At 37.6% G+C, this 13766-nt stretch overlaps 1 protein-coding gene across 3 annotated transcripts in view; it reads left to right on the top strand.

Annotated features, from left to right (window-relative positions):
• ZMPSTE24 (zinc metallopeptidase STE24) overlaps positions 1–13766 on the top strand; it is a 49191-nt gene that overhangs the window by 20827 nt on the left and 14598 nt on the right. For all 3 annotated transcript variants that reach the window (XM_027108971.1, XM_027108969.1, XM_027108970.1), the window contains 4 exons: positions 204–320; positions 701–853; positions 2206–2347; positions 7198–7382. In XM_027108971.1, coding sequence (XP_026964772.1) covers positions 204–320; positions 701–853; positions 2206–2347; positions 7198–7382 — 597 coding nt within the window. The remainder of the gene's footprint in view (positions 1–203; positions 321–700; positions 854–2205; positions 2348–7197; positions 7383–13766) is intronic.

The raw sequence follows: 13766 nt of genomic DNA, 5'->3' as shown, positions 1-13766 counted from the left end.
GTGTAATAAAAGGAAGTGTTTTAGTGCCTCCCTGTCTTGCAAATAAACTCTGAGGGTAGCAGTGATGTTTCAGGCCCGTAGAATCAAGCACATTGCTTGAGTTATAGTAAGTACTCAGCAAATACTCGTTGATTGGTTCCCTAATATTTCATTTGAAGAATGAATTAATATTAAAAAACTGCCTCTTTTTTTCTTGTGTTTAGATCACTCAGTCCTTGGTGTTTCTGCTGTTGGCTACACTTTTCAGTGCATTGACTGGTTTGCCGTGGAGTCTTTATAATACTTTTGTGATAGAAGAAAAACATGGTTTCAATCAGCAGGTAAAATAGAGAATGCAAATGTTCTCTCTTGTGCTTTTGTCCTCTGCTGGGAATAATTAAAACGTAATTTGCTATTTTAGAGCATGAATTAATCGAGGGAAAAGGAACTGAAGATACGGTAAAGATCATAGTTTAAGGTCTTGCCATAAACTCTTCTAGCACTAATGTCTAGTGTTTTTTCAGCTAATAACATTTAAATGAGTTTATTTTAAACTATAAAATGCAAGACATTGACTTATTGTCTTAGGCTACCTGTTGTCATGTAGTCTCACTGCCTTTTAATTTTTAAAATTGCTTTAATAATGTATCCTTTCTATTCACTTATTTGTTATTTTAAAAGCAGTTTCTTAGTTTCTCATGATGACCTTTTATTTTTTCAGACTTTGGGGTTCTTCATGAAAGATGCAATCAAGAAGTTTATTGTGACTCAGTGCATTTTATTACCTGTGTCTTCACTTCTACTTTACATTATTAAAATTGGGGGAGACTATTTTTTTATTTATGCCTGGCTGTTCACACTAGTTGTGTCTCTGGTAAGCGAAATCTTTGTTTCGATTTTCTTTTACAAAATGTTCCTTGGTGAGATAACTGTCATTTAATCTTCCTTAGCATTTAAATGATTCTTAAGAAGCAGAAGAAATATAAATAGGTGCTCATATAAATTCCCCTTCTGTTTTCTGCTTTTAGCTATAGAAATGGGAGAGTTGACTCTGACCATAGATTTTCTTCTCCTTATACTGGCTCTTATAGATTCTAGAAGCTAGTTGTTAGTTACCTTTAATGATGCAGTTGTCAAGCAGTTTGGGGCTGTGCATTTGTGAGTTGCCACCAGAATGATGACTAAGTTTGACAATTTGATGACTCTTGACTGAGCTCCAGTGTCTAAAAACCATGGATATTTTGGAGAGAGAATAGATGTAAGCGGGATAAGAAAAAGAAAGCATAAACGTGTCTGCTTTCTCCTGCCCTCCTTCCCCTGCCTTTCCCTTCCTCCTCTCCCCTTTGCCCTTTACCCCTTCTTCTCTGTCCCTTGCCCCCTCCTCCTGCCCCTCCCCCTCACCCTGCCTCTTCCCTTTTCCCCCCACAGCCCCCCCTTCTTCCCTCTCTTCCTTCTCCCTCCTTTTTCCTCTCTCCGCTTCCCCATTGTCCCTTCTTCACATCTTCTTTTCCTCTTCTCTTTCCGATATTCCAAACTGCTTCACAGCACAAACACTACAACACAATCAAAATGGCCTGTTAACAGCCCCCAGAAAATACGTCCTATCAGCTCTTCAGCTGCACTGATGGTGAGGTTTCTTTTAGTCTGAATTACCATGATGCTTATTGCTTCACCTCTTGCTGGGGATCATGACTGGAAAATGGGTGCTAATTGGACTTACAAATATATGTTGTATGGCAAATTGAAGTGACAGGAGAGAGAGCAGAGGAAATGCTCCCAAAATGCTTAAGGAAGTACTGTTTCAACCAGTGTGTATAGTTATGAACTGCAGGTCAGTAATATTAGCAGGCAAACCAAATAATAGCACACAGTCAAGCTCTAGTAGTTCTTTTTTTAGCAAACACTTCAAGTCTATTATGATTACCTTGAAAGACAGAATTCCAAGTTATGATGGGCTCATGAAGTGTCAGAAATCCCCAAGATAGTTTTGAATGGACCATTTGGCTTTTCAGTTATTACCATATAGAGACTATTCATTTTGATTTAATTCATCAAACAGATATTGAATGCTGTACTGGTACTATTTCGGGCTGGGAATACCAGAGCAAATAAGATAAGGTCCCTGTTCTCAGGGCTGGGATCACATAGTTTTAATATTGAATCTGTATAGTGAGTAGTTTCTCTTTAAGGACATATTCATAGGTTGTTCTCATATTTGCGTTTCAGGTGCTTGTCACCATCTATGCTGATTACATTGCCCCTTTATTTGACAAATTCACACCTCTTCCTGAGGGAAAGCTTAAACAAGAAATTGAAATCATGGCAAAGAGTATTGACTTCCCTTTGACTAAGGTGTATGTTGTTCAAGGTAAGGCTCCCCGGGGTAAGAAGATTTTATTTGAGTGATTTATTTGATTAGTTTATTCTTAAAACTTTAATAAAAGAACAAATCAGTTGGTTTGGTGTTTTGTTTGTTTGTTTTTGTTATTTAAAGATTAGGATTTTACATTTTGGCTTTTGAAGATTTATAAGAATTGCTGACATAGTCCAGGGATAGAAACTGGTGGCCTGATGCCAAGTCCTGCTCTTGCCTGCAGCTATGTTTGGTTGGTTTTATTGTTTTTAATTCTGCACCAAGGCCTTTATCACTCCCTGCTATGTCATAATATTAGACTGATTTTTTCACTTCTATTACCTGCCTGGCTCCTATATGTAACTGAGTTGGACTCTTTGGCAGTGGTTTGGGGGCTCAAAAACAAAACCAATGTTATTGGCTTTGTCTCCACCAAGAAAACTTCCAGTGTTCTGCAGGACTCTGATTTCACCTGCAGATTACCCAAGATTGGTGCCACTTGGTATTTTGGATTAGTTATACTCTGCTTTTCTGATGATTGCTTTTGAAAATTAAGCTATCTATCTGTTAGCTTGTGTAAGACTACTAAAGTCTCAAGGAAACCTACAAAGATGCAAAGAAAAACTGTGTGGTACCATGACTTTCAGAATCTGTAAATTAAAATCCATGTAAATGAATGAGTGTAGTTCTGCCTCTGCCACTTACCAGCTGTGGGATCTTGGACAAGTCACTTTGCATCTCTGGGTTTCAGTTTTGATTCCTCTGAACTGTGGTCTGGCAAATGCTTTCTGTAAAGGGCTAGACGGTAATTATTTTAGGCTTTGCAGGTCACATGGTCTCTGTTGCAACTATTCAACTCTGCCATGATAGTACAAAAGCAGCCATAGTAATACATAAAGAAACAAGCATGGCTGTTTTCTAATAAAACTTTATTTATAAAAATAAGTGGCAGGTTTGATTTGACCTGCAAGCCACAGTTTGCCCATTCCTCTTCTAAAGTAAAAATCACCATTGAGAAGTAGCTATGGCGGATGAAGGAGTAGAAACTGAGAAGTAATTGCAGGGTCCAGGAGGACAGAGATGGTCACAACTGGAAAGAATGAATTAACAGCAACGAGAAGAGTATAGAAATCTCAGGCATTTGGCAGCCAACTAAAGGCACAATTAGAACATGTCTATGGGGAAATAGTAGAAAAAGAAGCCAATTCATACTACTGCTTTGGCCTCTGAGATTACTAGTCTTTTAATAATATTAAACTAGTAGCACAATGATCAGTATAGTAGAAGAATCTCTGAGGCGCTTTTACTGAAGGGGCAACCTAAGTTGCCGATCACTTATAATCAGATAACGTTAATGTTATGACAGTAGAGGTAGTCGAGAAGATATGTGATCTATACCATCAGTGCTATATGATTTTAGCTGAAATAGGGAAGGCTTTATGGAGGGTTATAACATAAGCTGGGACTTTGTGGAAAATCCAGATTTGAGTAGGTGGAGGGTAGCATTTCAGAGGTCAGGCTGTGGAGCCAATAGGTTTGCGTTTAAATTCTAGTTCTAGCACAGATTCCCCGTGTGACTTTGGACAACTTACCTCTGCTAAACAGAAGTTACTCATCTGCAATGCATGTTTCTGTTGTTGTTAATAATGTTGTCAAAAATATTTTGAGTAAATGAATGTTGTTAATAACAATAACAACACACATGATGGATTTGTAAATTGAAAGGAAAAACCGAGTGAAAAACCAAGAGTCTTGCTCTCAGAAAATATCAGATAGTAAGTACTGTGCAGAGAATTAAACTGATGTGAAGTGATAAAGAATGGCTGAGTAGATACTTTCGATTAGGTCATCAGACAAGACATCTCTGAGCAAATGAATTTAAGCTGAGATCTGAAGGAAGGAGCCATCCGTGCCAAGATCAATGGAGAGACCCTCCAGAGCTTTGTATCTTCAAGAAACAGAAAGAAGTCCAGTGTGGCTACCTCATGGCAGGAAAGTGTTATGACATGAAATCTGAGACATAGGCGAGAGTCAGACCACATAGGCCTTTGTAAATCAGAGTAAGGAGCTTGGATTTTATTTTAGGTCTAGGGTTAAAGCTATTGAAGGTTTTAGGCAGGAAAGTGACATGGCCTAGTTTGTAATTTCTACCTATTTTATGTTGCTATATAGAGAATAGACGGTAGGGGAGGCAAGAGTAGAAGCAGGGAGAGCAGTTAGGAGGCCAGTGCTGTTCAGGAGGAGATAATGTGGCTTAGACTAGAATAGTAGTAATTGATGGAGAGAAGTGGATATACTGGGGATGTGTTTTAGAGGTAGAGTTGATGGAATTTGCCAGTAGATGACATGTAAAGGAATAAGAGAGAAAGAGACATCAAAGATAACGACCTAGATTTTTGGACTAAGCAGTTGGATAAATGGTAGGTTACTGAGATGTGAAAAAACTGGGAGAAGAGCAGGTCTGTGAGGGTTTAAGTTCTGATGGGTGTGTTATATACCTATTGAACATTGTACTAGAGTTCTACAAGCAGTAGTTAGTTGCATGCCAGCCATAGAAACCAACTATAGCTGATTTAACCAGAGAAATTCCTTATTGAAACAATATTTGATAACTCACAAAGTCACCAGGAAAGTTAAATTTACCAAACTTGGGAAGTGGACTCTCCATCGGGAGACCAGGAACTCAGAATCATCCTGCAGAACCAGTCTGGGGAGGACACTGCTAGTGGCTCCTGATGTTGGAGTCAGCAGTGTGTATCCCTAACATCCCTTCCACTAGCACCTGCAGAATTCATTCCTCACTGCCCTGCTTCTTTATGTAATTAGCTAACTGTTTCAGAGTCCCCAGTGGGTGCATCTGACTGACTGAGCCAGGGCACTGGGCTAGCTGCCAGGAGTGCTTGGGGAAGCAGATAGCTAGCTTTTTAGATTTCTCAAATGAGAAGCAGTCTCTCACAAGACTTGCATGATGTGAAATTCCCTAAACTCTGCAAGGGAATTCTAATACTGGTCAGGGAAAAAACTATGCTTGAGAATATAAACAACAGATAGGCACTTTAGCCATCCATGTGGAGATGTAGGCCTGTCAAATAAGCAGCTAGATATATAAATCCAGAGTTCTAGGGAGAGGTCAGGTCTAGAAATAGTGATATGGAAGTACCTGTATCTGGCATGTAGATACCTCCTTGGATGAGGGCACTTAGAGAAGAGAACGGGGCTCAGGTCAGAGTCAGCAGAGGAGGAAGAGCCAGCAAAGGAGGCTGAAGAAGAGAGACCACTGAGGTAGGAAGAAAACCAGGAGAAGATGGTGTTTGTTTCTCTTGAGATAGGAGAAGAAAGTGTTTCAAGGAGGGAGTGGTCAACGGTATCAAATGCTGCCAAGAAGTTGATTAAGATAAGACATCACAAACGAAAGATGAAGAGACAGCTGGCCATGCCTTACAATCTCATAGAACGTTTTGGTTTTCAGAGTTCCCAAATACATTACTTCATACCTCAAGTGGTACGATAAATCCATTCAATAAACAAGCATTATTGAATAAATACTACATGCAAGGTATAGTGATACAAAAAGCTTATGGTCTAGTGCAGGGACTCTTAAAACTTTAGTGAATATAAGAATTCCCTGGAGAGTTTGTTTAAAGATTCCTCGGCTCCATTCTCAGATATTGGGTGTTTCTAGTATTTACGTCTAACAAGTACCCGTAGGTGATTTTGGTGTAGGCATTCTTTGGGCCACACTTTGAGATACTTAGACCAGTGGGAGATACTAAGACATTCATTTTGTTTTATTTATCTGCCTACTTCCATAGGTAACTTCAGGTAGCTTCTAAGAAATATTTTTAAATTAATTTAAAAATTAGAATCAGAGAAGATAGAAATGAGATAGAAGTATAAGATCTAGATACCCAGCTTTCCAGATCCTAAGGTCCTATATTATTGATAAAATTGGACCACATATTTGGCTCTTAACTTCCAGGCAACCAAACCAAAAAAGTCCTCTCCTCATATCATAAATGGGAAAATAAAGCTTAAAGAAATTAAGAAAGTTTCTTACATTTACACAACTAATACATGGCAGAGCCAAGATTTGAACCTAAAGTCATTCTTAACCACTAAATTCACTGCACATGCTAGAACATAAAATATAAAGAAAATAAAGTATAGAAAATAAAGAAAATTATGAAGAAGAAGATAAAAATCAACCATAGTTCAGCTACTGTTAGCCACTGTTAAAAATTTAGGGGTTTTTTTTTTCAGTCTTTTTAAGATAGTTTTAATTTTTTCTGATTAAATAAGTATACTGACTTTAAAAGCCTTGGAACAGAGCAAAGTGTAAGGGAGGGAACAAAAATCCGTATTTCTAGAAGCCAGTGATAAACACTTCAATATTTTAATGTATTTCTTAATAGGTTTGTGTTTCTGCTTTTCTATTTACATGTACATTTTTTCATGACAATAATGGAATTTTATATACATGAAGTTTTACATCCTTTTCAGTTATGTTGGTGAGCTTTTTCCTATCTTGTTAAAATATTTCAAAAGTATACTTTTTATCTGGCTGCTTAAAATTCCATTTCATAGCTTTACCATAATTTAATCATTCCATGACTGTTGGATATTTAGGCTTTATTTATTTACTTATTGCTATAAAGCTGCAATGAGCATAAATATTTGTTGTCAAGACTGCAAAGAAACAGGCACTTTCCACTGCTGGTGGTGATTTATGTTGATATAATATTCTTCAGGTGTTAAACAATTTGAAAATGTTAATGTCCTTTCCAGTAATTCAGTTTCTAGGCGTCTCTCCAAAAAACCCCATACTTTTTAATTATTTTCCATGCTTTGAACTGTCTTTTCCTTAGGATCTAAACGCTCTTCCCACAGCAATGCTTATTTTTATGGCTTCTTCAAGAACAAGCGAATAGTTTTGTTTGACACTCTACTAGAAGAGTATTCTGTACTAAACAAAGACATCCAGGAGGAGTCTGGCATGGAACCCTGCAATGATGGAGAAGGGGACAGTGAAGAAATAAAAGCTGAAGTTAAAGTGAGTTCTTCTCTTCCTAAGAGACCCTGGCTTAGTTTTTATGAACAGTTCCTGTGACAACTCAAAATAACATTAATTTCTATGTAGTGAGTGTTGAATTCAGGGAGACTATCAAATAAAAACACACTGGCCCCTTTATAACTGTGGTATTTGGGAGAGATTATCACTATCGTTACATGCTAACTACCTTGCAAGCTTTCACAGAATGTACACAAGTATAAGGTAGGAAAATTCTTATGATTATAAGCTGTCTTTAAAACACGGACTTTATATATAATTCCTGACATGTTTATGATTGAAGAATTCCCACAGGCAAGATAAAAAGGTGATAAACATCTCATTTTTAGCTTCATTGAGATATAGTAACTTTAGGCTTTGGCAGTGGAGAGACTTGAATTTGAATCCTGGTTCTGTCATTTAGTAGCTGTGCATTCTTGGGTATACTATGTAACTTGGTCAGTTTTCTTTTGTTTGTTTAACAAATATTTATGAAATGTAAACTCTGTGCTGAGATACTTTCCTTGGCACTAGGAATACAAAAATAAAGAGGCAAACCTTGCCCTTAAGGAGTTTATAGTCTAAAGGGGAGAAAGTCATACAAGCACAGTACAATATGGTAGTTGCTGCATTGAAGCTGTAAATACTGGAAGCAGTGAGAGCACAAGAGAAGACGTTTGTTAAATCTGACCTTTTAGTCTGAGAAAGCTTTTTCTGAATCTTCTCCTGGATGAGGTCAGCTAATGCTGACTAGCAAAATCTAAAGTATACCAAGACTAAATGGGGAGGGGAAACACTGATAAGAAAACAGTACATATTTCATCAGAAACAGTCTCCAGTAGTTGTGTGTGTGATGGAATGTGCCATTGGCTTTGGTGTCATTCAGAGATGATTTGGGATCTGTGTAACTCTGGGCAAGTAACTTAAGCTCTCTAAATCTTTGATTTCTTAACTGAAAGACAATGCCATCAGGGTTTCTCATCTTGGCACTATTGACATCTTGGACCGGGCAATTTTTCATCATGGGAGGCTATCTTGTGCATCATAAAATGTTGAGCAGCATCTCTGGCCTCTCCCTTTAGATGCCAGTATCAATCCCTCCTTTCCCAACAACTGTGACAATGAAAAATGTCACTGGACATTGCCAGATGTCCGCAGGGTTGGGGGGTGCTGGAAGGAGGGGGCAAGATCACTCCTAGTTGAAAAACACTGGGATAAAGATGCCTACCTTTTAGGGTTGTTAAGATTAAATGAAATAATATATGTGAATAACCTTGTACTCTGTGTACTTTAAGTACCAGAAAATAACTTTTATCACTGAGCATCTCTTTTGACTCTAAAGAGATGGTCTAATAGAGTGCCTAGCCTGTTATAAATATGTAGATGGAACAAAATTCTGTGAAGGGGTTAAACAGTATTGGGTGAAGGTTAACTCCTTTGATTATATTTATTTTTAAGTGGGTTTATCAGATTTCCCCGGCGGTCCAGTGGTTAAGACTCCACGCTCCAAATGCAGGGTGCATGGGTTCAATCCCTGGTTGGGGAGCTAAGACCCCACATGCCGCATGGTGGGGCCAAAAAAAAAAGGGAAACAAGTGGGTTTATCCTGTCCAGATATTGTAATAAAAGTCATTTTGGTCTGACCAAGAGTCATAGGATTTTAAGCTAGGAAGAGCTCTTAAGGTCATCTTATAGACAGGAAAACTGAAGTCCAAAAAGAGTAACCAGGTGACAACAGTGGGGAATCATACAAGTTCAGCAAGTCAACCTGCTGAAGAGGTATCCACATGCAGGGTGGATTACTTTATAGCCAAACCTGGGTGTTAGATAGTGGTCTGCTGATTTCAGTAATGAAATAACTGACCTTTAGTATCTGTGAGAACAGTATTCTTTGGCTTAAATCTTAGAAAAGATTAGTCTTTTGAACCACGTTGAATGGAGTTTGAGTTATTTTGTTGGCTTCTTGAAGAGTAGCTGCAAATATTTTAGCATCTATGTATAAGTTACATAGTCCTACCCTAGAGAACCTGTAGTAGAGGAGAGTAGATATGTATACAAATAGCTCATAGTTTAAGGCAGAGGGTGGTAAGTGAGTGGCTGAAATAGTGTGGCTTTTAGAAATTAAGAAATTAATGCAGATGCTAATGGTCAGACAGGTTTCTTAAAAGAGAGGATATCTGAACTAGGCAAAATTTTGACTTGGGGATGGAGCTTTTCAGGTTGAAGATACGGAATGAATAAAGCTATAAAGACAACTACACAATGGCTATTCTGAGACTAATGAATAAACGGATTCTTGTAGAAGGGGATAGAAAGGTAGGCCAGGACGAGTTTGTAAAGTACTTCTTCCTGAAGACATTGAGTGGTTGTTTTCAGTGGCCTGGAAAGTTTGGATTGATTTGGGTAGAGGCCAAAGCTTGTTTTAGGAAGTTTAAAATTTGGTGGCAACATATATGATAGAGCAAAGATTAGAGGCAAGGGGGACTTCTAGGGGCCTATTGCATCAAGATAACCAAGATAAGCATGAAATAAGGGCCTACACTAGAGTGAGAGGTGAGAATAAGTGTGGAGTCATAATAAAAGATGGATTTAAAGTACTTGGGTGATTGCTATTATGGGGAGTAAAGGAGGAAATCAAAGATTGACGCAGAACGCCAGTGCATGTACCACAGGTGAGGTGATTTTAGGTAGTATATCAGTATTTGAAATTTGAATGGCTATATGTGTATTAATGTATATTAGGAAAAAGATAAAACTAGCTTATCATGATTTCATGAAAATTGTCATTTAGGATAAGGTTAAGTTTTAAAAAGTGAATTGATTTTTTAAAAGATATTAAATAATCACACAGAGAATACACAGGTGTGGCAGAAGTTTAGGAAATAGTGGTTTGTTCAGCACCTGCTACTGAACACCTACTATGTACAACACAGTGGGGGATGCAAAAATGGTTTTAAGTCTGGATCACATAGAAAGGATGAAGTGTTTCATTTTGAACAGAAGAAAACTAAAGTTATCTGAAATCCCTCCTCTTAGAGATAACTACTATTAACATTTTGATGAATATCTCCATACTGGCTATTCACATTTTATAAGATGACTAGGAAACTTACTCTCTGCAGTTTTATCCTTCAGAAGACAAATTCGATCATTGGAACAACCTGTCTCAAAAGCAGTTTAAGTAAAAGGAAAACTTTTAATATATAAAAGCTGTACTTTTATAGAAGAAAACAAGTATTTCCCCAGCAAGTGCTAGGGTCATGTGAAAGTATTCCCAGTTGATAAGTATAGTAGAGGACAAGATCCAGAGATGTGGGTTTGGCTTTTACCCACTACTTATTAGCAAGATGGTCTTAAGACATTTTAACTTCTTGGTGTCCTTTATCTCTAAAATGAAGATATTACTTCCCATCTTGTGCAGCTTGGTGTTGTGAGGATCAAATGAATCAGCATATGAATTTTATGAAAAGTGCTATAGAAAAGTGAAAGATATGTGGTACTTACTTTTGTTATTGTATGTGAAAGTTGCATGGGAAGAAAAGAAAATCCAGTTTTGTCTAAGAATCTACCACCAATAAACAAGTCTCCTTTCTGCAGAAAGTGACCCTTATTTAAGGTCTTTTCATTCCATATCTTTGAATGTGACTCCATGCAGTTCTGAATAGCTTCCTAAACCCAGACATCAAACCAAGAGACAAGAGCCTATGTTATCTAATAGAGACCTGCTTGTTTTATAAAAGAATTAATTCATAGTTCATACTGGGAGGCAGGTAACTAGTGAAACTAGAAGCCTAAAGACTGTGTACTTTATATAAAATGATGATAATGATAGCTGCCTTGTAGTAGTGGAGATTAACAAACTGTATGTAAAATATCTAATAATACAGTGTCTAGTACATAGACCGTTTAATGAGTGGGAGCTGTTATCATTATTATTAAACAAAGCAGCCTATTTTGCTTATTTTTAAACTAATAGACAAATTAGAAAACATGAATAATCCAACTAACCGTAAACATCTTACTATATATATTTCTAATCTTTTTAAATCATCATTTTTTAAAATCATTCTCCTCGGGACTTCCCTGATGGCACAGTGGTTAGAATCTGCCTACCAATGCAGGGGACACGGGTTTGAGCCCTGGTCTGGGAAGGTCCCACGGGAAGGTCCCACATGTCGTGGAGCAACTAAGCCCATGTACCACAACTACCGAGCCTGTGCTCTAGAGCCCACGTACCACAACTACTGAAGCCTGCGCACCTAGAGCCTGTGCTCCGCAAAAAGAGAAACCACTGCAATGAGAAGCTCGCATGCTGCAACGAAGAGTAGCCCCCGCTCGCGGCAACTAGAGAAAGCCTGCACACAGCAACGAAGACCCAAAGCAGCCAAAAATAAATAAATAAATAAATTAGTTAATTAATAAAATAAAATCATTCTCCTCTTATTGGGTGTATGGGTTGTTTCCAGTTTTTTGCTGTTAAAACTATTCTTGCAATGAATATTTTTGTATATAAATCTTCAGTTGCACCTCTTTATTTCCCCCTTAGAATACATGTCCATTAATTGGTGCTTTGTTCGTTATTCCCTCTTGATGGCCATTCCCTGAAGGTACAGGTACACATGTCTCTTAGCCATTTAAGAAACTAGGCTAGTTATCTCATTCTTCACTTTCTCTACCAAATGTATTCTGACGTAAATACTGATGTTTAAAAGGAAAAGAGATAATAAATGTAAATGCTATCTTGCCAGTCATTTTAATCTGTCCCTCTACCCAGCCTCATTTTGAAGTGGTCATTTTCCTTCAAAATGAGGAATTGGTGAAGGAGTGGAAAAGTGGTAGAATATCTAGATTCCAGTATCTTGCTGCCTGTGTTTCCATTAGGTTGCATTTTTCTAAGGTCTATAAAACAAAATAAATTCCCTTTTTGTCTATTTTTTTTTTTGTACGTCACTCTTTTAAGTAGCTGGAGTTTATTTCAAAACCGTTAGCCTTCACTTTCTAGGGTATATATTGTGTAATTGTTGCGGGATAGATATGTGTCCCATAGATGAAGCTTTTTTATTATTTTGTTTATTTTTTTAAAAACAAGAATATTTTTTAAATATTTATTTTTAAATAACAACATACTTTATTTTTTTAATTAATTAGTTAATTAATTTTTGGCTGCGTTGGGTCTTAGTTGCTGCGCGCAGGCTTTCTCTAGTTGCAGTCAGCAGTAGCTACTCTTCATTGCAGTGTGTGGGCTTCTCATTGAGGTGGCTTCTCTCGTTGGGAGCACCGGCTCTAGGCGCGCGGGCTTCAGTAGTTGTGGCTTGCGGGCTCTAGGGCACAGGCTCAGTAGTTGTGGCGCAGGGGCTTAGTTTCTCTATGGCATGTGGGATCTTCCCGGACCAGGGCTCGAACCCGTGTCCCTGCATTGACAGGCGGATTCTTAACCACTGAGCCACCAGGGAAGTCCCGAAAAATATTTACTTCTTAACTTTTTTATTTTGGCTGCTCCAGGTCTTAGTTGCGTCATGCGGGCTTCTTAGTTGCAGCATGCAAACTCTTAGTTGTGGCATGCGTGTGGCATCTAGTTCCCTGACCGAGGATTGAACCCGGGCCTGCTGCACTGGGAGCATGGAGTCTTATCCACTGCACTACCAGGGAAGTCCCTGATGTGGACCATTTTTAAAAAATCTTTATTGAATTTGTTACAATATTGCTTCTGTTTTATGTTTTGGTTAAGTGTACAGTTCAGTGGTTTTTAGTATATAATGTGCAACCATCACCATATCACATTCATCCTTTTACTTTTAACCTTACAGTTTTTATATTTTAGATGTCTCATACATAGATAGACTTTGTTGTTACGGTTGCTTTTAAATCCAATCTAACACTCACTGTCTTTTTTTTTTGACAAGCTTTATTTATTCATGTATATTGTGATTACTGATATATTTGGAATTATTTTTACCATATTATTTTATGCCTTTTTTCCCCTCTATCCTTTTCATATCACCCCCACCTCCACCCCAAACATATACACACACATCCTCCTCTTGCTTTATTTTTAGAACTTATTGAAGGTTTTTAAAAAATGATATTTGGGTTGTCATTAATGTTTCAAGGTTCATATATGACTATTCTTTTAATGGTTGCTGTTAAAAATAAATCATGCCCATATAACCTAAAATCTTAATATATACAGTATCTTCACTGCTTCCTGAACAATCCAGGAACCTTAAATAAACACTTTGATCTAATTATACCCCCTTCATATTATATTTTAGTTTTATCTTGTTTATTTTTTACCCCTAAAATTAGCATTATTATTATTTTATACAGTCATTATTTAAGTTTACCTATGTGCTTACCTGTGTCTTTGCTTACCATTCCGTATTCATC

Source organism: Aethalodelphis obliquidens, unplaced genomic scaffold (assembly GCF_003676395.1).
Source record: "Aethalodelphis obliquidens isolate GAN/ISIS:26980383/991018 unplaced genomic scaffold, ASM367639v1 scaffold9, whole genome shotgun sequence".
NCBI lineage: Eukaryota > Metazoa > Chordata > Mammalia > Artiodactyla > Delphinidae > Aethalodelphis > Aethalodelphis obliquidens.
This window is presented reverse-complemented; position numbering and strand designations above follow the sequence as displayed.